This window comes from Stegodyphus dumicola, chromosome 6 (genome assembly GCF_044657685.1).
Source record: "Stegodyphus dumicola isolate Sdum_Otavi_A_Nest chromosome 6, ASM4465768v1".
NCBI lineage: Eukaryota > Metazoa > Arthropoda > Arachnida > Araneae > Eresidae > Stegodyphus > Stegodyphus dumicola.
Window position 1 is genome coordinate 198,436,038 of NC_140773.1, and position 25,361 is coordinate 198,461,398.

Genomic DNA, 25,361 nt, shown 5'->3' on the forward strand with positions numbered 1-25,361 from the left:
TAACAGCCTACTGAAAGTCTTGTATTATAAAATATTAAAATACTCATGAAAGAAGGCTATTCTTAAAACTTTTCATCAGACTGATTTTATTAATTACAAACAAATAAAGTATTAATTATAGGGCTCAAATACGGTTTAGCCCACTGCTTGGTGATTTTTTTTAACGGGCAATAAACACGCCAAAATGGCTAACGCGATATTTTGAAGCCATGTTGTTATTCAAATTGTTGCCACTAAATATTATTGTCCTGTGTTATATTTAAAGAAATTAAATAATAAAGAATCTACATAAATGTATGAATGTTTCTTGCATTGTGATAAAACAATGGTATTTGAATTTTGTTTAAATTTCATCATATATTTTAATTTCACCAAATTTTGAATAATGTACGTTTCCTCCCGAATATGGGCATCTGGAAGCCCATGTTTGGAATTTGGAGTTTGCTTTATTATCTATTTCATACTTTATAAAACTTTAATGAATTTTTAATTAACAAACTCAATGATTTCAAAGCAAGCAATGGCAACACTGTACAGAAAAAACATTTTTATCTCCAGCATACAAGACTGTGTATTGCAAATTCTAAAGATATGCTCATTTTAAAATTATTTTGCAATATTGCTCTTAAACTAAATTTTATGGTTTCAATGCAAAGAACATGATATTTAATAATAAATAGAGATAACACATAAAGCATTAAAAAAAAAAAACCTTTGGGATGTAATATAAAATTTGAATTTTTTAAAAATTTTTACTTGTTGGTTTGAGCAGTTAATTTAGTTGCTGTTTGAATGGTCTTACGTGTTTTTTTTTTTTTTTCCCCTTCCTCTTTCCTGTGTGTTTTTCCATTTTTCTGCATATATTCCGGAAACAGCGGATAAAAACGGAGTAAATTTTCATAAAGATGGGGGGGGGGTTCAGGGAGTTTCCCCCTTGACATAAATTCAAAATACATATATAAAACCCCTCAAATACTTTTAATTTTTCCTGAAAAGAATAAGTGAACAATTTTTCCCTTTATTTTTTCTTTTTAAAGTTGCTTATTTGTAACATTTTATCTTTTGGGCTTAATCCTAGAAGATGGGCAAAGCCAAGGCAGTGCGTGATGCCGAGTTTGTGCAATTCTCTGATATTTTATATGTGAAAATAGATCCATGTGTACATGGGCAAAGCCAATGTATGTAGTGCACACTGCCAAGGTTGTTTGCGATGCAAGTTTGTGCAAGTCTCCAATTTTTTTTTGAGTGAAATTTGATTGATGTGTACATGGAGAAAGCCAAGGCAGTGCGCAATGCCGAGGTTGTGCGCGATGCCAAGTTTGTGCAATTCTCTGATTTTTTTGAGTGAAAATAAGATTGTGGACACTGAGTTTATGCAATTCTTTGATGTTTTTTGAGCGAATACAGATCGTTGTGCACATGCAAGGCTGTATATGATGCTGAGCAGTGATGTAACATATTTTATGTGCAATGTTTAATGTATCATTTGCGTATTTAAAATTTGTATTGCTCTTTTAATTGTAAATTATACTTTAGACATTTTTTTATTTATTTAAATAGAATTTTTAATTTTTTGGTTTTGATATGTTGATCATGCTTTTTGACATACAATAAATATCGATAGTCCGACGATCTACTCAGCAGTAGCAAAACTGTAAACTTTTACCTTATTATTTTAATACATAGTGTTCATATGTAGCTATCGTAATTGCACTTGCTAATATTTGTTCATTGATAATATATGTGTGTGTGAGGCATTGCTTAGTGTTCCAAATTTGTAGTACTTATTTTCTCTCATTGTGAGAAATTAAGATTTTTTTATTTATTAATGTGTAGAATTCTAGTATGGCCACAGAGAATATGATTTGATTTAAGAATTTATGAAACAGTGATACGAAAGCTGTGTATGATGATGATATGCAATATTTTTTTTATTAATGTAAAGTTGAAAGAACAAAAATAATGAAGAAAGAAAATAATGAAGGTTGTCAACTTACTGGTATGTAAGAGATTGTGCCATTACTTAGCAATAAGGTAATTTGTAAAAATGATCAAATTAAAATGTTCTGTAATATGAATTTAAATTTTAAAAAAATCTTTTTTTATCTGTATAAATTCTAAAGCTTAAAAATCTTTGAAAATACTGCAGTTGTATGAAATAGCAGTATGACAGACTGCAACATTGTTTACCGTTTTAATAACTGGTAGAATTCACTTACTGTATCCTGTTAATTTGAAATATAAACATTTTATTATACTTATTTCTATACCTATAGAAAAAACATTGTGATGTCAAAAGCTTAGTCCCACCCATTTATGGACATCACATAGCTCCACCTTCGAAACTTTGTTTATGCAGCGTATCCTGAACTTCTACTATCGTTTCTTAAAAAAATTGTGCCACTTTTTTTAATATTTGTTCTTTGTTTGATGCTGTTTTGTTCACTTTACTTTTGGTCTCACTTAGCAAAAAGACACTGAAGAAACTGATTTAGTTTGTTGTGGATGCTATGCTGAGTAAAATAACTTAAATGATAATTCCAGAATGGATTAAGTACGATTTAATTTCTAATAGTGAAAGAAGACATTACTTTGTTGTTGCGAAGCTTAATTTCTGTAGACTGGCAACAAATACACTATTCTGCTAAGTTTCAAATGTAAACAAATATGGTTGTTACGATCAATAATTTTTAAAGCAAAAAACTGTTCCATACTCAGAAGTGCAAATTGGCAATTTCACCAATAATAGTTTTGAAAGTTAGCAGGAAACATAGCAACTTCTGGTACCATTCCGTTTTGAGGACCGTAAAAAAATTGCAGCGAAAATGAATGCGCAAAAGCGCCAAATCTAGCAAACGCGTCCAATTAACAGCGCGCCAAATCTAGCATACACGCTGATTTCAGATTGCGTAAGTTTATATAGTTCTATATTTCTTAAGACGCCATTGAAATACTAGTTTCATTTTTAAATCCTTTTCTGATTTAAAATCCTTTTTTGATATCCTACGGATTTAACAATTTGGGAATTGCCCATGACGAAACGTCTGCAATAGAATTTTGGGTAAAGTGCAGAATCATCCACTGCTTGACGCGTTTTTAAGAATTGCACATACTCGGTATCCATGTGCACATCGACCTATTTTCACTTTAAAAAAATCCCAGAATTGCACAAAAATGGTACTGCGCACACCCTTGACTTTATCTATGTACACATCAACTTATTTTCACTTAAAAAGTAAAAGAAAATTGACAAAAATCCAATTGTTTTTACCCTTGTAAAAAGAGGACAAAGCAGTGGGCGATTCTGCACTTTACCGAGAATTTTTTCAAAGAAAAGGCATCATTCATTATAGAAAATTAGCGAAATAGCGATGCAGGCATCCATTCAGTTATGTTTAACAATTTTTATATAAATTATAATAATGATCTAAAAAGTATTATATGAAATTAACCTTTCATCTAAATTAAAACATCAATCTTAGATAGTTATTTACTATTACATATTCTTTCTTTCATTAGGGTTGCCGCAATTATTTTTGGCAGCACTGGCATCAACAATAGTTTGGCGATTTTTTACGGCCCTCAAAACCGAATAGTACCGTTTTTTAATATTTTCAATCCTAATACCTAATATTCATGAGCACTTTTTTAATAAAACATTTTATAATCACATAAGTATACACTCATTATGCAACAATTATTTTATTAATATGTTATTTTCTAGCCAATAATGTTTAAACTGAACTTGAAATTCTATGCTTAATGTAAGTTGAAAACACTATGCTTAGTGAAGGGAAAAAAGTTACAAAATGAAAACTTTCATTTGAATCTTTAAAAATTGTGCAATTTTTTTCCTTTTTTCAGAAGCTAACACTAGTTTTCCACTCTAATTCCGGTTTACCCCCCCCCCCCGCAAAAAAAAAGGAAAAGGAAAAGAAAAAAGAAATATAAATCCCAAAAATCATTATACATGAATTATTATTCCCAAAATACAGATCCCCCAAAATTGAAGAAATGCATATGTATTCATCCATTAAGAAATTTCTGGAAAAAGATAAATATTTAATACATATAAATAATTTTTGAAAAAATAAGTCGTTACCTGTCAAAACTGATAAAAGTGTTTTTATTAATGCATAATTTTCATTTAGCACAGACTCATCTGCAGATGTAACAATATCTTGAAGCCAGCTGATACAGGATGGGCATGAAGCCAGAGCTTGTAGAACAGCATTTAGAAAGCAAGAATTGCCTAAATTCTGTAATCCAGGTATAAAACCTAACAAAAAATGGAACTTTTTTAATTACATTTTATATTTACTAAATTTTATTGGAATATTCAATAAACTGTAAAAAGTTGAATATAACATATGAAAAGTATACATGGATTATCGTACATATCAAAAGACACATATCAATTAAATATTAAGTATTAGATATAGATTTCTATTTATTTTGGAAGCACTTCCGCAGAGAACCCGGTAAATGTAAACATCGCCAACTTTGGCGATAATAGTTCAAACATGGTAACCTAGCTAATTCATCCCATTCGCTTGTGCGAAGGTTGTCGTTGTTCGCATTTGGAGATTTATATTATTCTTCTCTTATTTATTGTTATTTTTTCTGAATTTTTTAACAACGAATAGATAGAAATATTTTCGCATAATTAAAGAAGTTTTCGTCGAAAGATGCCGGTTCTCGGCTCGTCAGTTCGGAATCAAAGGAAGAAAATATGGCGGGAGGGGTGAATGCTAATTTGTAACATGCTGTTTACGTTATGTTCTTAATTATTAACAGCTGTAAGCACGCGGAACCATGAGGTTTCCAAATCCTAAAATAATTTTTAAATGTATAAAGTTCTAGTTATATTAACTTAACAATGCTAGTAAAGAAAATTTCATTACTGTTGAAGGTTATTTGTATTGTGAAATATATTATGAAAAAGGACAGGTATTTGTTGCAACGTAAAATGCTTTAAGCTGTATGCAAGTAACTTAGAAAAAAAAAAAAAAAAATACTGAAAACTATGTAAAATGGATATATTAAAGGTCATGCTTTCATTAATTTATTACATGGGCATGGCTCTTACCGAAATACATCAATCAACATGCCAAGTACTTAATAATGAAAAATGACACTTGTAATAGAAATATTAGTATTCTATATGAATTAGAGAAAATACATATAAGTATAATGTAAACGTAAGTATAACAATACTAATTTTTATTTTTTAAATGAATTTCTACTTCCCGTTATGCTTAATACATTGTTTTCTGTGCTAACTTGAATTTAATACAAATTTATTTTCGTATACCACGTTTAACCTGTTAGTTTTACATGTACATACTTATTATCTGTGAATTTTTACTACCATTGTCTGCTAACTTGAATTTACATACACTAAAAACCACGTTTACGGCTCGGCTCAGCTTGGCGAGTAAAAATGCAACGGCGCCAACGGGTTCTTTCCCGAAGCGCCAACGGGTTCTCTGCGGATGAAAACCCCCTATTTTTCTAGATAATATATTTTTTTTAAATAAATATTTCTACGAAGTAAATGAACTAACCTAGTGAAATCTGGAAGAAACAAAACAAGCCTCTTTCAAAACACTCAGTTTAAAGCTGATACAATAAGGTGATATAAACATGCATGCAAAAATATAACTACATCAACATTATGTCACAAAAGTTTCACTAATTCATTTTATTCTCTAAAGACTAATTATTAAAAAAAACTCTTATTTTGAAGTCTTCAGTTTTGAGATACATAAACACGTCTCTTCTAAAATAATATATTAAAAAACTATGCTTGAAAATTAAACAGCAATTTTAAGAAAATTTTACCATGATTTAGCAATATTTTAAATGAAAATAATGGCTATCTAACTAAATATCAACATCAAGCAGGTTAAATTTAACACTTATTAATATGCAGGCTGTGTTTCACTTCAGTCTGCATATTATGGTATTCACATCTTTTCACTATTTAATCAAATATCTCAGTTGTGCAAGCCTGTTAGGTGTAAATCATTCTGTATTTCTTATAAATAAAATTTTTAACCCCTCTTTTTAATGATATTTGATATTTATTGAACAGTTAAGATTCTAGTTCCCCTCTTGTTTTATTCCATAAATTATCTAGTATTGCTGAAAATAATTAATCGATGTAAATGCAAATTTCCTAAATATTTACCATAAAACTGAGTTTTCAACTCAAATTACCTTAAAAATATATAAGTAAAATATACCTATTTTCAATGCCTAGTAAGGGAAGGGAGGGAAAACAAAACTTTTTAATTGAATGACACTCAGACCAATCTCAATAAATGGTTTCCTACTTAGACTTTATTTACTTAAAGCTTGAATTAACTTGCCTCCGTCAAACATAGTATCTAAAGCATCACACTTTTTTATTAACTTTCACTAAAATAAATTTGAATATCGTAAAGGAATCGAAAATCAGGCCTTATGAATCAAAAAGAAAATTTTTAAAATTAAACGATCAATAATTTCTTACAGTTTTCAAACATAATGCCATTCTCAAATTCGTATTCATTAATGTAAAGCAAAAATTAACGGAAAAACGAGCGCAAGCGTTTGGGAAAAAGAAAAAAAAAAAAAAAAAAAAAAAAAAAAAAATTCCACTATTACATCTGGCAACACCACAGCTCAAAACTATACACACAAATGGCGTTCGTAGAGAGATTGTGAAATTTCTCTTACTTCAAAATGTCAGTGAAAAATACGTCTAAAGGTGTTGCGTGGCTTTACAGTGAAGTATGTGCATTACTGGATGTTTGGGCAGATCAAGAAATACAGCAACAGTTATCCGGTAGACTTCATAACATGTGCATTTATGATAAAATATCAAAACGGCTGATGGACTTGGGTATCGATCGTACCGGTGAACAGTGTCGGGAAAAAATTAAAAAATTACGGCGTGATTATAAGACGGTTGTTGATAATAATTATTCTCCAGCATTCGCTAGAAAACTGTTGGGTTGCTATGACAAAGTACACGAAATTTTCGGAAAATGCACTGTTATGAAACCATCATCGGTAATAGAGAGTATTGTATACAATGATGAGGCTGGAGCACCGGAACGAAAAGATGATCAAGATGAAACTAAAACAGAAACCAAACGTGAAAATAAATATGATAAAAGCACGACTTTGAAATCACATGTTGATTTTTCAACAGAAAAACGAAAAAAACTAAACGTAAATAAAGACATTTCGTTCAAAAACAATAAAAGAAGGGAATTTCAAAAACAAAATAAACAAACTTTTCTACAACAAAGGCAGAAAAAAGTTCATGACAGATACGTAGCACTCGAGAGAAAACGATTCAGTGATGAATTATCGAAAGAACGACAACGATTACTTACTGAAGAAAACCACTGGCGTCAAGAGAAACAGAAGGAAATGGAAGTTTTTAAATCACTATTACAGATGCTTGGCCAAAAGCATGGAATTACAATAACTTTCAACAACATAGATACAGTTAATTGCTTAAACCATAATAAATGACAATACATACTTTTAACAAAAACATTCTGTAGTTTAGCTCTTTAAATATTAATGTGTATATATATATATATATATATATGTAAATGTGTATGCAACAATTTAAGAAAATTATTATAATACAGAATGACATTTACATAGTTAAACTGGTTTTAAATCAGTATCATAGAAAATTTCTTATGCTGGACAACAGATAATCATGCATTTTAATTAGACAATAACATACCCATTATTTTAATGCTCAGAATTTATTATTTGTTTGATTCATATAATTATTTCCTATTTTGTGTATACTAACAACTCTGAAAGTTATTAATACCTTTAATTATATTTACAACATGAATAAGTGAAAAGTTCAACTTTTTTTATAAGAATTAATGACAAACAATGTGTGAAATTTTAGCAAAACTAATACGAAAGATAGAATGTGTATGCAATGCAAGCAAATGGTAACAACTGCCTGGAAATGACATTATTAATAACAGTTAATAGAAATAACAGCAAAGTTTTAGGTGTTAATAAAAAACCCATAAAACAGATATATTTGTCATATATTTTACCCTCTCTTTATGAGATATAAATATGAGAAAATCTGTAGAATAGGGTTATTTAATGTACAGCCTGCAGGACACAATTCAGCTTACTGGAGGCTTCAATCTACCTTGTATTTAGAATTTTAAAAACAAAAGAAAATCTGAAAGGTTTCAGATTTTAAATTACGTTCAAAGGGGCGTTTATTTAACATTTTGTGTGTTACCTTTATTTATTGAATATCATGTCCTTCGCACTTAAACCATAAAATTCAGTTCAAGAGCAATGTCACAAAATAATTTTAAATTGAGCACATCTTTAAAATTTCTGATAAACAGTCTCACATGCTGGAGATAAAAATATTTTTTCTGTATAACTGGCACTGCTTGCTTTGAAATCGTTGAGTTTGTTAACAAAAAATTTGTCAAGTTTTACAAAATATGAAATTGATAATTAAACAAATTTTAAATTTGGGATTCCAGATGCCCATATTCGCAATAGGATTACATCATTCAAAATTTGATGGCTCTAGGTACTGTTGTTTTATCACAAAGCGAGAAACATAAATACATTAATGCAGATTCTTCATTACTTATTTTCTTCAAATATAATACAGGGTGATAATATTTGGTGGCAACAGTTTGAAAGGTGAAACAGACATTCAGAGTGATTTGATGCAAAATCACAAAATGAAAACAATAGTCCCTGAGGGACAGTGTCCCCTTGGACTAAAAACCAAATGATTATTCTTTACCAAGATACATGCCACATGGCTTTAAAAACATCTTTTATTTATTACAATAACAGTGCCAATGTTCATGAAAAATCAGATATAATATAAATTATATCAATTGTGTTATCAATATTAATTTTAGATCATTCACTGAGAACAAAGGTAGAAAATAAGATTAAAAAAAAAAAGTCTGAAAGATTTCAGATTTTAAATTATGTCCAAAGGGGCGTTTTTTTTAACATTCTGTCTGTTACCTTTATTTATTATCTTGTTCTTCGTACTTAAACCATAAAATTTAGTTCAAGAGCAATATCACAAAGTAGTTTTAAATTGAGTATATCTTTAGAATTTCCGATACAGAGTCTCGCACGCTGGAGATAAAAACATTTTTCTGTACAACGTTGCCAGTGCTCGCTTTTAAATTCATTAAAGTTTTACAAAATATGAAATTGATAATAAAACCGCAAAATGAAAACAATAAAGGGAAAGTGCAGAATTGCCCACCGCTTTGCACGTTTCTTAAAATCACCAATTTGAAAATAACAAGTCAAAGAAATGCACAAACTCAGTATCCATGTACACATCGACTTATTTTCACTAAAAAAAAAAAAAAAAACAGAGAATTGCACACTCCCTTGACTTTGTCCATGAACACATCGGTACATGCCATATAAATGGGCGATTCTGCACTTTACCTAACAATAGTCCTTCAGGGACAAAGCCCCTTTGGACTGTTAAAAAAAAAAAAGTCAAGATGCTTCATTCTTTTTATTTGAAATCTGACTTTTTAAAACTATTTTATCCTGCAAATATTTAATATTTTAAGTATGTTAAAAACTATTTTCTATTTAAATTATATTGCTAAATTTTAAAATAGAAGAATATTTAATATTTATTTTTGCTGTTTCATTAATGTTTATAATAAATACTCTCTAAATCTTGTGTCTGGTTGGTTGAATAAGTTTTTGACATTTATGTAGATATGAAATTTATTTTCTTTTAGAAAGCAAAATTATGAGCTTTTCTAAAATTACCAGTTTAAAGGAAAAGTGGCTTGTCTTTAACCAAATATTTACCTTTAGTGAGAATATCTGAAGTCTTTCATTTACTTTTGTTCTTCCTCAAGATGCATTATTAAAAATAACAGATACAAATGATGAAGAAGTGCATTTATTTTTTGTTTATTTCTTCAAAGCATCTTTTACTTACCATAGTAATGGTGCATATGTTGTGGAAATTATTTTGATTAATTGATAGATGGCGCTAGCATCGCGTGTTAAACACAACGTGCCTTCTGAATTTCCAGAAACTCTCCACCAGCAGCTCGATAGATGGATGTTTAGGTGCTTCGCACACTTTAATAATAGTCGGTTCCTTTTTAAAAGATTCTGAATTTTGATTAAGAAATCATATAGATTTGTTTGATAACTGAACTACCATGTTTTAATTAATGATCTGTATATAATGTGTACATATTAAAAGTTATATTTTTAAAAGCTATTTGATATCGAGTCCTCTCAACATTAAGATATTTTTAAACAGCTGGTGCATCGGCCGGGAAAATTGGATTTAGCACACTGCAAGTGTGCGAAGACAGCAAAGGTAAGGCTAAATTTTCTATTTTGTAAAGTAACAATGGTGGAAGAGTCTTTTGTTAAATTAAAATCAAAACGAAAAGTTATCAGGACCACCATGTCCAATATTCTAAAAAAATCGAAACAGAATTGAATAAAGAAGAAATTAATACAAGTAAATTGGAAGAAAGTTTAGATTAATTAATTATGAAATCGAAAACTCTGAGAACTGGATGCTCAGATAGAGCATGACTTGAAATCAGAAGTGGAAGAATTTGAAACAAAAATTCTATCGAACACGAAGAGAAAATTCAGTTATGGCAATTCACAGCAAATAACAAATTGAAAGAATTAAATAAAATAACAAATTCAGATAATAAAAACTCTTTTAACAAAACTAATTCTAAAATCAAAAGCAATAAATGTATGCGTCTCCCAAAATTAACCATCGCTAAATTCTATGGAGATGGACCAGTGGACAGGTTTTTGGAACTCTTTCAAAGTAGCAATCCATGATAATGAATCTTTAACAAAGATCAAAAAATTTAATTATTTAAAATCGTACTTATGCGGCAACGTTGCAAACTTGATAGAAGATTTTTGTATTTCGGAACCAAATTATGATGAACTTATTGAAATACTTAAAAATAGGTTTGGCAAAAAAGATATCATTATCAATTTTGATTTGAACTCACATGTGCAAAAACTCCTGAATCTTACCCCAGTAACAAAATCCAGTGACACTTTAAAACTTCACAAACTTTGTGACACTATAGAAACTCAAACACAATATATAAGATATATATACTCAAACACAATATATATACTCAAACACAATATATACACTATAGAAACTCAAACAGCTTGAAATCATTAGAAGTCACACTGGATAAATAGAGTGTTATATGTTGTTTGCGGCTATAATGAAAACTCCACCATCTAATATAACTTTAGAATTCGATCATAAAACGGATTCTCATCTTTTTTTTTTTTTTTTAATTTTTTTAATTTTGATGAATTATTGAGGTTGTTCACTCAGAACTGGAAAGTCGTGAGAGAAGCCATCTTTTGCTCTCCACTCATAAATCAGAAAACACTTCCTGTGTTTATAAAGAAAGGGTGGAAAAGGGAGTATCACCCATTCCACGTACCAGCTCTTGGCGCCAGTTAATGAAAACAAAACTAATTGATGTCTGTTTTGTAATACATCCAAACACGTCATTGAAGACTGTGAATCATTGACAGTTGATGAGAAGAGAAATTTATTGCGTAAGCAAGCAAGATGTTTTCTATGTCTTAAATCAATAAAAGTGTACAAGATTCGCATGTTCTTTCAGCATTCTCTTGGAGCAAAATTAAAACTATTTCGTTTCAAACGTGTTGGGTAACACTTCGAACAAATACACAGTCGGTTTTAATTAGAGCTCTACTGGATTCAGGTAGTATGCGTTCCTTCCTGAGGAAAGAAATCGAGAATAAATTGAAGCTTCCTATTATTCGAACAGAGACGCTTTCAGTATTTACGTTTGGAAACAAAACACCCATTAGAAAAACATTTGACGTTGTTAAGATAAAATTACAGAACAAGGAAACAACGAAATTGAAATTGAAGCTCTCGTTACTGAACAAATTTCAAGTTCTGATTTACCACCTCCTAATCTGGATAGACACATTTTAGGCAAACAGGTAGAAGGTATACAATTTGCAAACTCTTGGGATTGCAAAGAAAAAATTACTGTTTTGATAGGAGCTGATTATTATTATGATATAGTGACTGGGAAACTTAAGCGTTTAAACAAATATTTAGTAGCTGCTGAAACGTTATTTGGTTGGTCTCTGCTAGGTTACACTAAAGGTACAACATATACTTCCACAGCCTTTAATATCGTAGTTGAGGGAGATATAATACTTGATCAGATAAAGAAACTTTGGGAGCTTGAAAGTTTAGGTATAAAACTTGAAAATGAATCAGCCGACCCATTAGATAATACTATAATGGAAATATTCAAATCAGAAATTTTATACAAAAATTCTTGTTACAAGGTTAGGTTGCTATGGAAGTCCTACAGAAAATATGAGTTACATGATAATAAAGCGATTGCGCTGAAACGATTTGAGAAACTTATAAAGCGATTTCAGAATAACCCCGAACTTTTTTATTCGTACCAAACAGTTCTACAAGATTATTTACTACAAAACATCATTGAACTAGTTCCAAACACTGTTGATAGTGAAACTCAAACTACATTTTATTTGCCACAGAAAGAAATTGATCGCAGTGATCGAACTACCAGTAAACTACGTATCATGTTCGATGTGTCTTCACATGGACCTGGTGAAATTTCGTTGAACGACTGCTTACATATTGGTCCAAATTTGTATCCTGACATTTTTTAACTTCTATTGGCCTTCAGGCATCATCCTGTAGCATTTACAAGTGACATAAAACAGGCCTTTCTGCAGATAGAAGTAGATGAGAAAGACAGAAATGTAACACGTTTTCTGTTTACTAAAAACCCATTCGATGATCCACAAGATTTCATAACTTACCGATTCACTTGTGTGTTATTTGGCATAAATAGCAGTCCATTTTTACTGGCTGCAACCATTAAACAGTATTTGAAACAATATGAGAATATCTAACCTGCCACTTGTGAATTTCTAAATGATCACAATTATGTAGATGATATCATTGGAAGTCACCAAAATGTTGAACTTGCTTTCAATATCAGTTTAGAATGTGTTAGCATTTTTAGAGATGCTAGTATGATTCTACATAAATGGCACACCAATTCTCAAGAACTGTGCAAATCATATTGCAACAAATTTGGACACTTGCTTTAGACTGGGATGATGAACTACCAGAAAATTTATGGGTTGATCTTTACAATATGGTAACTGGTAGTTTGGTGACATTTTGGAGGCGATAAAGGCTACTACCTGGCACTTTGATAATAATGTGAGCAGTACTCAGTTCCGATTACGCATTATTTTGTGTGAGGGAAATGAGAGATCACGGGATATGTCATGTGATATTAATGGACGAATTACGGTTCTTTAATCGGAAAAGGGGGGAAATCGGGAAAAAATCTGGAAATTTTGTATGTGGCTTTATTCTGTGTTGCGTGAAACAGTGTTCGTGAATTTTTGGATCCCATGCCCGTAACTAAAGTGAATTCGGAATGGGTATTTATGTATGTATTAATTTAATCTATGTGCTCATTTATATTTTAAGTAGTGTTTTTGAATTTAATTATATTTTAATTAAATGATAGCTATTTTGTGAATTTTATGTTTGTAGGAATTTGGTATACGTTTTAGTTGAAGTAAACGTGCATCAAAATATGCACGAAATTTAAATATCTGACAATAAGTATCTGTAATGGTTCCGGTATGAATTCGTTGGTGACGTGTATAATGTAATAGATGATTTAGAGGTAAAAGTTTTTGGATATTTTATTTATTTTATATGTGGAAATGTTCATTACTTTTTCGCGATCAGGTAATTTCATATATGTTCTTTTTACCGGGTTTAAAGATTGAGAAAATTGTCATGTATTTTCGTGAAATTTTTCTAATTTATGAGAAAAAAGCAGTGTACATGGATATAGTGAAGAGTGTGCGCAATGCCATTTTTGTGCAATTCTGGGATGTTTTTTAAGTAAAAATAAATCGGCGTGTACATGGTTTAGTGATATTTTAATTAAATGATAGTTATTTTGTGAATTTTATGTTTGTAGGAATTTGGTATACGTTTAAGTTGAAGTAAACGTGCATGGAAATAATTTAAATATTTGACACTAAGTATTTGTAAAGTTTGCGGTATGAATTCGTTGGTGACGTTTATAATGTAATAGATGATTTAGAGGTAAAATTTTTTGGATATTTTATTTATTTTATATGTGGAAATGTTAATATTTGGAAAGGGTAAATACTTTTTCGCGATCAGGTAATTTCATATATGTTCTTTTTACCGGGTTTAAAGATTGAGAAAATTGTCATGTATTTTCGTAAAAATTTTTCTAATTAATGAGAAAAAAGCAGTGTACATGGATATAGTGAAGAGTGTGCGCAATGCCATTTTTGTGCAATTCTGGGATGTTTTTTTAAGTAAAAATAAGTCGGCGTGTACATGGTTTATGTGTATGTGTTATTTTGAAAAACGCGTAAGGAGTATGGTATTGTGCACTTTTTCCCAATTTTGCAGTGAATATTTGTCATGATTAAGCAGTTTTGTTAGATAAAATTTCTAGCATAAGTGTAATTCGGCTAGTAGATTGTTGGAAGAAGTGTTGAGTAGATAAAAAGAAAAGAAACATGTCTTTACTTTGTGAAGACAAAATGGCGGCGGGAAAAAAAAATAGAGGGTTGCTGTATTAGAGTTGGTCGCCAAATTTTCGCCAAAAAATCGCCAAGTTATCATAATGTAAAGATCAACCAATTTATGTTCTGTATGAAAAAAATGGTGCAAAGAAGTTTCAAATTTGGACGAAATCGGTAATAGTGATGTGGAAAGAATTGAGCTGCACTGTTTTTCTGATGCTAGCAAAAAGGTATATGGTACAGTAGCGTATCTGCATACAATTTCTAGCAATGAACAAATATTTACGGTTTTCGTTGCTTCAAAGACTAGAGTAGTGCCTTTAAAACCACTCACCTTACCTAGGTTGGAATTAATGGGAGCTCTTTTGTCAGCCAAACTAAGCACTAGCTTTGTTAAAGTTTTGAAGTTACAACTTTCTTGTTTTTTCTGGACAGAAAATCACACTTTTCTGGATAAAAGACTGCACAAAGAAATTTGGGTTGATCTTTACATTATGGTAACTTGGCGATTTTTTGGCGACCAACTCTCCTACAGCAACCCTCTATTTTTTTCCCCCCGCCGCCATTTTGTCTTCACGAAGTAAAGACGTTTCTTTTCTTTTTATCTACTGAACACTTCTTCCAACAATCTACTAGCCGAATTACACTTATGCTAGAAATTTTATCTAACAAAACTGCTTCATCATGACAAATATTCACTGCAAAATTAGGAAAAAGTGCACAATACCATACTCCTTACGCGTTTTTCAAAATAACACATACACATAAACCATGTACACGCCGACTTATTTTTACTTAAAAAAACATCCCAGAATTGCACGAAAATGGCATTGCGCACACTCTTCACTATATCCATGTACACTGCTTTTTTCTCATAAATTAGAAAAATTTCACGAAAATACATGACAATTTTTTGAATCTTTAAACCCGGTAAAAAGAACATATATGAAATTACCTGATCGCGAAAAAGTATATACATTCTAGTATATACTTTTCTAGTACATTCTAGTTTGTCACATAATGAAAAACATCCGGCAATTCTTTCAAGAGACTCCTGTCTAACGAATTTGATAGTAGAAAGTGCACATGTTAAAATGATGCATGGAGGAGTAGCAACAACCTTAGTTGAAATTCGAAGTCGCTTTTGGATCCCAAAAGGAAATCAGTTTGTCAAGAAAGTAATAAATAAGTGTCTTATTTGTAAAAGATATTTATTGAAGTCTGCTGACCAGACCACTTCTCAACTTCCAGAAGATGTAATCAATGAGACACCACCATTCTACATGTCTGGTATCGATTTCGCTGGACCAATTTACGTAAAAAACATCGAAAGAAGTCAAAAACCCTATGTAACATTATTTACTTGCACTATCACTAGAGCCAAACATCTGGAACTTGTATCAAATCTCTCTACGGATTCTTTTCTGATGGCATTCAAAAGATTCACATCTAGAAGGGGCAATTGTTGAGTAAATTATTTGAACAACACAAAAACTTTTAAAAAGGGGGAAAAAAAAAACTTGAAAATTTCTCTAAACTATTGTTGAAAGAGAAATTCCAAGATTTTCTGTCGAATGAAAGAATCAGTTGGAAGTTTATAATAGAATGAGGAGCTTGGTGGGGAGGCTTCTATGAGAGATTACTGAAATCAGTGAAAGAGTGCTTAAAAAAAATTCTCAGTAAAGCTAAACTAATGTTTGAAGAACTGTCAACAGTTTTAGCACAAGTGGAAGCTATTTTGAATTCTCGCCCTTTGACCTATGTATACAATGACCACAAGGAACCATTGCCACTGAAGCCAGTCAATTTCTTGATTTTTGGAAACAAAGATTTTACATTACCTATTAACTTTAACTACACTGTTAAAGATGGCTCTACCAAGTCCTCTTTGACCAAAAGAAATATTCATCATTAGACAATTGTGGACTAAATGTAAAAAACAATATTTGATGGATCTTCGGACGGCTCATCAAATAAAAAATCCTAACATTTATGATGATCTTGTATTAATTGAACGCAACAACAAGTGCAAATGTCTGTGGAACTGTGGTAGAGTGATAAACTTTTTCATGGTCGTAATAACAAAGTTCATTCTTGTGAACTAAAAACTGCTGATGGAACAATAATAAAACAACCAGTTGAATTATTATAGCCTTTAGAACTTAAAAAACATTTTTGGTACAACTCTGATATACGCCCTAATTTCACCAAATGTGGCGATATGTGTTCTGTGCTGGTTTTGGGCGCGATTGCGTGTTGTATGGCAGCCCTGTTGACGTTGAAAAATCTTTCGCTGGAGTTCGCTGGTTTGCGCCATGCTCTGTGTCTGAGAAGCTAGGGCAGAAAGACAAAATGGTGGAAGTTGTTGAATTGAAGTTCGGCAAAAGGAAATATCGTCGTGGCCATCCTGTTGAAGGGCAGTGGGTATTTGGAGGTGTGGAAAGAGGGTCTGAGAGATTATTTTTAGTGGCTGTGCATGATAGAAGTAGGGATTTGTGATTATTTGTTATTTTATTTATTTGTGAACCACAGTATAAATTTTCTGGATAGTGTGTCTGGCAGTCATACAAATACAATAGTGATTACGTAGCGGCATGAAACTGATATTTCTGCTGTTCGAAAAAGTGCTGTATTTCTGCTGTTCAGTAAGTGCATTTTATTTTATTCTTGTTCTTATTTTGTAGAATGTTACGTTCATTGTTTTTTTAGTATAAATTTCTGTCGTTATTCTTATTTTTTGAATTATTTGAAATTTATTAAAGTTATTTTGTCGATTAGTGCGTACCGTCTAAATTGTGCAATTCGTAAATGTTTTTTTAAGTTTAAACAGGATGCTGTGTACATGGTACTCTTTGAAATTTATTGTTGCTATGTTAATTTATTAAAGCGAGGTGTGCGTAGTTCATAGATTCGTTCATTGCCTAGAATGTGCCATTCTTAGATGTTTTTTTAAGTTAAAGCATATCGCTGTGTACATGGACTCTTGTCAAATAATTTTGGTTAGAAAATTTACGATTTTGCTATCTAAATTTTTTGTTTCTGTTTCGGATTTTTTGCTTAAATTGTGTGTTCAAAACGTGGTTTTTGCATTCGCGAAAACAGTGTTTTTGGAGACATTTTAGGCTTAAAGTTCGAAATGTAGACAAAAAATTTAGATAGCAACATGGCAGCTTGGAGTTTCTCGCCAAAAATGTTTGGCGAGAAATTTGGGGACTTGAGGGCGCATATCAGAGTAGTTCCCATTTTTTATTGTTTAATAATATGAATAAGGTTGAACATGTTTTATGCAATTGTTTATTTTGCTAATTTAGTTTCATATGATTAGATTAAGAATAGTTTAGATTTACTGAAGTAGTGTCCAATTGTATTTGATATTAACATACATACTATACTTTGAATATATTTTCTATTCATTTAATATACTTATTAATTGTTTTATAATTATATGTTAAAATACTTATTGTTATAAATTTGATTGTTGTTAGATTAATGTGAACTCTTGACACAGTTCATGTAGGGAGTGTGTGGAAATTATTTTGATTAATTGATAGATGGCGCTAGTATTGCATGTTAAACGCAACGTGCCTTCTGAATTTCCAGAGAATCTGGAATGCTTAATAGATGGATGTCTAAGTGCTTTAGGAATACTTCGGTTCCTATTTAAAAGATTTCGATTTTCGATTGTGAAATCATATAGATTTGTTTGATAACTGAACCACCATGTTTTAATTAATGATCTGTATATAACGTGTATATATTAAAAGTTATATTTTTAAAAGCTATTTGATATCAAGTCCTCTCAACCTTAGAATATTCTGAAATGTATGTTGTCAGTATATTAATTAACTACAGCTATAATTTGAAAGACAAATTGGAGATCTCATTGGTTAATCTTCGGATTATGGTAACTTGGCAATTTTTTGGCGACCAACCCTGCTAGTTTTTTTTTTTTTTTTTTTTTTTTTTACGCCATATTGTTTTTACGAAGTAAAGGCATTTTTTTTTTTCCACTCAACATTTTTTCCCAACAATCTGCTAGCTGAATTACGCTTATGCTTGAACTTTTATGGAACAAAAGAGCGTAATGATGACGAAGATTAGGTGCGAAATTGGGAGAAAGTGCAAAATCGCCAACTGCTTGCCACGTTTTTAAGAATTGCACATACACGGTATCCATGTACACGTCGACCTATTTTCACTTAAAAAAAAAACACGCCAAAATTGCCCAAAATTGGCATTGTGCACAGTCTTGACATTATCCATGTACACTGTTAAAGTCCTAGCTAGTAACCTTTATTGCCTTACCAAAATGTCGCCAAACTACCTGTTACCATATTCTAAAGATTAGCCATCTCATCTTACATCAAATATACAACATGCCATAATCCTGATGTACACACATTGTTTCACTCTGCTTAATCCTCTTGCTGCACATCCCATGATTTCCACAGGCAATGTAGAAGTAGCAAAATTTGTGCACAGCATCCAAAAACTTGCTAAAATTATCTGAACTAGAATCTGTATACTGGTATCGCACATAAATTCACAAAATAAGAGTAAAAAAAAAACTCTGTAGTGTCGTATCGTCCAACCATATGCATTTCCTTCCTAAAAACAGGACGCTTAATAATGGATACTAAGTAAACCTTCATTTACACATCAGTCAAGCAATGCTTTTTCCTCCTTTCTTTCCAAATCGTACTGAAACTTCAAATTAATCTTACCACATTCAGCCATTTACTGTCTAAACCAAAAAACAAGCAATGTGCTTTCTAACCAACACGCACGACAAGCCCTTACAAATTCACCGCAATAATGCAACTGATTACATCATAATAGGGTTTCCATAACATTCAACTATTCAGGCTACCACCATAAGTAAACCACAGCGCGGCGATAAATGAAACAACTTCGCGATAACATAAGAGGTACTCTTCTTTTTACTCTAACCAACAGAACTAGAAAAAGAAAGGGCTGATCTTTGGAATATGGTAACAGGTAGTTTGGCGACATTTTGGAGGCGATAAAGGTTACTACCTAGGACTTTAGTAATAATGTGAGAAGTACTCAGTTCCGATTACGAATTATTTTGTGTGAGGGAAATGAGAGATTATGAGATATGTCATGTGACATTAATGGACAAATTACAGTTCTTTAATCGGAAAAGGGGGGAATATTTTGAAAAATATCTGTAGTACTATATTATTTTGTATAAAGCTTCATTGTGTGTTGTGTGAAATAATGTTGATTAATTTTCGGATTGCATGGCGTTATGTAAAGTGAATTCTAAATTTTTAATGCATTTATCTGATAATAATAATAAGTTGAGATTGTGTGAAAGGAAGGATATTACAGATAAGTTTGAATGGCGGTGCAAGAAATCTGGTGAAAATGGACATTTTGTGAAACGGAGTGTACGGAAGGGTACGTGGTTTGCTGAAAGTAGTTTGAATATGGGTGAAATTTTATTAATTTCTTATTACTGGGTGAATAGACTGCCAGTTGACTACTGGATTTGGGATTTAGAAATTATCAGTAGTACTGCAGCCGATTGGAACTCTTTCTGTAGGGAAGTGTGCGTGCCATGTAATGAAGATTCTGAAGATTAGGTAAGTTAGTATTTTTAATCATTTGAGGATATTATTTTTATGCATTGTTCTAAATGTAAGGAGTAAATAAATTAATATGGTATTATTGGAAAATTGTTATTAGCAATGATTTAGTTTAAAATAATTAGGATTGTAATCTAATTTTTATTAATTTAATGTATGTGCTTATTTATATTTTAAGTAGCATTTTTTAATTCAATTATATTTTAATTTAATGATCGTGATTTTGTGAGTTATATGTTTGTAGTATTTTGGTGTGTATTTAATTATGGCAAAGCACACTAGGGCTATCTGCCTAAGGGGAGGGATGCCTTTCGTGGAGGACTTTCTAAGGGAAACTGGCTCGTATACACGTTACACATGGGGAAAACCACGAAAACACCCATGCAGCCAGCCTGTTCGCGGGATTCGAACCTCGGACCGAACTACCAGTGTTCAGCGACTTTACCGCTCGGCCGCTGGTGGGCTGTAGTATTTTGGAATACGTTTGAGTATTTTCATGAAATTTTTCTAATTTATGAGAAAAAAGCAGTGTACATGGGTATAGTGAAGAGTGTGCGCAATGCCATTTTTGTGCAATTCTGGAATGTTTTTTTAAGTAAAAATAAGTCGACGTGTACATGGTTTAGTTATATTTTAATTAAATGATAGTTATTTTGTGAATTTTATGTTTGTAGGAATTTGGTATACGTTTCAGTTGAAGTAAACATGCATGGAAATAATTTAAATATTTGACACTAAGTATTTGTAACCATTTTTAATGTTCGCGGTAGAAATTCGTTGGTGACGTTTATAATATAATAGATGATTTAGAGGTAAAAGTTTTTGAATATTTTATTTATTTTATACGTGGAAATGTTCATCCTTGGAAAGGGTATATGCTTTTTCGCGATCAGGTAATTTCATATATGTGCTTTTTACTTAGTTTAAAGATTCAGAAAATTTTCCTGCATTTTCGTGCAAATTTTTGTAATTTATGAGAAAATAGCAGTGTAGATGGATAAAGTTAAGAGTGTGTGCAATGCCATTTTTGTGCAATTCTGGGATGTTTTTTTAAGTAAAAATAAGTCGATGTGTAAATGGTTTATGTGTATGTGCTATTCTGAAAAACGCGCAAGGAGTTTGCGATTATGCACTTTTTCCCAATTTTGCAGTTAATATTTGTCATGATTAAGCAGTTTTGTTACATAAAATTTCTAGCATAAGTGTAATTCGGCTATTAGATTGTTGGAAAAAGTGTTCAGTAAGTAAAAAGAAAAGAAACATGTCTTTACTTCATGAAGACAAAATGGCGAAAAAAAAAATAGAGGGTTGCTGTAGCAGAGTTAGTCGCCAAATTTTCACCAAGTTACCATAATCCAAAGATCAACCAAAGAAAGTTACAGATATTCTACTATGAAACATAAATTTCATTTCCTCAGTCCAACAATAGCAGTTCACAAACAAAACGTTGAAAAGACTTTGACAGAGCAGTAATAGTTGGCGAAGTGGTGAAATGAAAATCAATAATGCATAGTTGCTCATCATGAAGAGTCTTAACTCTACGAATTAATGACCTGTCATTCTACTGTGCAAAAACTGGCTTTTTACATTTTTAATGACTTTGCGTTCAAGGTTTATAAATCCTTATCTCTTCTGATAATAAACTCCAACTACTTAAGAACTGATTGAGGCTCTTCATTTGACATCATTGCTGAAATTATTAAAAATTCTAATTTTGTCTTAAAAAATATATTCTTCCATTTCATACAGTTAAAGAATTTAAAAACTTTGACATTCTTTCCTTCAATCACACTGTTCTGTAGCGAAATCCCCTCTATATAACAAATGTAGGATAGAGTAGACTTTAAGGTACCCCTTGTATTATGGCAAAGTTGTTGTTTGATTTATCGCCAATTTGTTTCATTTATGGTAGCCAGAGTAGTTGAATGTTATGGAAACCCTATTGTGATGTAATCGGGTGCATGATTCTGGGAAATTTTGTATCATGGGATGTTTTGTAAGCGTTTTTGTGGTGTGTGTGTTGGTTTGATTCTTTAGACGGTAGAATGGCCAAATGTAGTAAGATTAATTTGAAGTTTCTGTACGATTTGGAGCGAAAGGGAAAAGAGCTTTAATTGACTGGTGTGTAAATGACGGTTTACTTAGTAGCCATTATAAGTGTCCTGTATGTAGGAAGGATATGCATCTAGTCGAATGTAAAAACCGTTTAGATGGATTTGAATGGGTTTGTAGGAAGAAAGGTTCAGATGGTCACAATGTGAAGCGTTCGATCAGAAAGAGTACCTGGTTTGAAAAAAGTCATTTGAGTATGAATAATATTTTGATTTTTACGTAGCTCTGGGTGTACGAAGCGAACTCGAAAATCATGGTAAGTGAATATTTGCTTTTAGTAGATTTTATTGTTTGGTTTAAAATGTATTTTATTGAGATTATGTGTTTTTTGTTTGCCTATATTGTAGAATTTGGTGCTTCTATGACTTTTTAAGTGAAAATATATTGATGTGTACATGGACAAAGTAAGGGGAGTGCGCAATGCAAGTTTGTGCAATTCTGGGATTTTTTTTAAGTGAAAATAGGTCGACGTGTACATGGATAAAGTTAAAAGAGTGTGCAATGCCATTTTTGTGCAATTCGGAGATTTTTTTTAAGTGAAAATAGGTTGACGTGTACATGGATAAAGTCTAATGAGTGTGCAATGCCATTTTTGTGCAATACGGGTATTTTTTTTAAGTAAAAATAAGTCAATGTCTACATGGATACTGAGTTTACGCAATTCTTTGACTTGTTATTTTGGCTTGCAAAGCGGCGATTTTTCTTCGCAAGCCAAAATAATGAGTCAAAGAATTGCGCAAACTCAGTATCCATGTACCGCCAAAATTCGCCAAGGGGTACCCTATTATACTTTTACCCAAATGTACATTCTGTAAAATTTCGAAACCCTTTATACTCCAGATCTCTTTAAAAATGCTGTATCATACATACAAACATAACTTCAAAATTTGCAGTATGAAGAATATCACTGGAATCTGTATTAATCTAGAATATGTATATTGGTTACATTAGTAATGTGACAACCTATAGTGCACAGTAAATTTTAATAAAGATATTTTATGCAAATGAAATACGAAAAAAAATTTAGGGAATTCTAAAAAATACATGAAAAAATTATTAAAAATTACAAGCAGATGTGACTTATGGTAAACTTGTTAAAAAACAAAAAATGAATTTCACTTCAGTTCAAAAAATGAAAACAGTCATTTCCTACAACTATGATACCTTAGAAAATGACATCTTATAACCATATGTAATCCCAATAATTATTTTAATATTTATAAATCATTAGAATAAGTTTTAGTATTCATCAAATTATAATATATAGAGAATTTTGATATAATACTACCTAGAAAAAATTTAACATGCATAAAAATTCATTAAGTGAGCTCCATTTTATTACAGCAAACAATGTGAATAAAAGTTAACTCAAATGGAAGATCTGCCATGGCTTGAGAAATAAATTTAGCATTTAAGAAATAAAAATAGTTAACTGAAACAACTAATAATCTTCAAAATTTAATAAAAATCACCACATAAACAAATGCCTCTATATAAGAAACTTGGTATTCACAATAAGTGTGAGTTCACAAAAAATTTACAGCGGGGAAGTCAAAAATTAATAATTCTTCACAAAGACTGATTAAATTGCTTATTTAATAAAACAGCAAAATTTACCAATTACTGTGAATTTTAGATAATTCACCAACATAATTTTTTCAATCTCAAATAATCAGCTTTCAAGCTATGATCCAGCTTTACTAATTTTAATCTTATGTAACCTATCTGAGAATAGTTCCAACTTCAAAATATGGTACTGAATATATTAGTACTATAATCTGAATTTATGATCATTGACTGCTTTTTTTGGAAATTTTGGATGATGACACCCATTTTTTTCTTTCAGAAATATATGGATTTCTAAATGAACAAACACAGTTTCCATGCGTGAACTTAGTTTCAAGCTTAAGAGCAAGATTTTTTAAACACCAAATAAAAATTAGAGTTTTCTGTACAGTCCTTAAAAATTAAAATATTTATACGGCATCTGTGATATGAACAAAATTTATGCAGGTTAAATAACCAAAAATTTTCAGTCTAGATTATAAACCTTTTAAAACAAGTAACACATTCCCATAGCGTGTTTCATTATACCGATTCCGTGAACGGAAACCGTAATTACTGCGAAAAATTCTCAACATACATAATTACCATGACTTAACTGTTCTGTTTAAAACATTCCTAAACATAAAAATTTTCAAGAAACATCATTTAACGCGAAGACATTATGGCATAGATACAACTGTAAACATTACAGAATATATGAAACATACCTTTTTTTTTTCGTTTAGGTCGTGTAGAGGGACCCCACAGTATGTATGTTCCAGCTATAGCTATTGCAGCTACACCTACATATACCCAAAAATTTATACCATTCATTGAAAGGGTTGAATTATAATTTTTAAAAAATTTTCCCCACATAACCCATGCTTCGACTAATAATAACAATAATAACAAAGACGTACGGTTGCAGTTAGAAGAATGCTAAGAAATATAATGCACAGTGCATTCAGATGCTTCCTTTTCCCAGTAGGAAGTAATGCATATGGCAATCTGCATTACTTTTATTTATTGGAATAAAGTCTAACTATTACTTATAGACTACAAGAAAAACGTAAAATTTAAATAAAATTCAACTTAAGATTAGCGAAAACTTCGCAGAATATCTCAAATCTGAGTGTGATTAACCTCGATATATTTCTGCAATGAGGAAGCAAAGTCTTCCAAATAAAATTATTTCGTCAACCAAGGATCCGCATTAATCTGTAAATTAGTTTTGATTCTGGAATAGAAGATCTTGGCACAGTCAGTTTAAATTAATGAAATGCGCAAAATTTTCTACGCAACCAAATCAGTCAGATTTTACATTTAGGAAGAAGCTTTCATCTGCTATTATTATTATTATTGTACCATTTCTCTAAAAAGATACTTCCCGCATGCAGTTCAGAT

The 25,361-nt window shown here is 31.1% G+C and overlaps 1 protein-coding gene across 1 annotated transcript in view; it reads right to left on the minus strand.

The window, feature by feature from the left end:
* The window catches only part of Usp30 (ubiquitin specific protease 30), a 51,963-nt gene extending 27,093 nt beyond the window's left edge, over positions 1–24,870 (minus strand). The window contains exons 1-2 of the mRNA XM_035373469.2: positions 24,686–24,870; positions 4,103–4,279 (exon numbers count right to left, since the gene is read on the minus strand). Of these exons, the coding sequence (XP_035229360.1) occupies positions 4,103–4,279; positions 24,686–24,833 (325 nt within the window). The 5' untranslated portion in view covers positions 24,834–24,870. The remainder of the gene's footprint in view (positions 1–4,102; positions 4,280–24,685) is intronic.
* Positions 24,871–25,361: the final 491 nt, after the last annotated feature.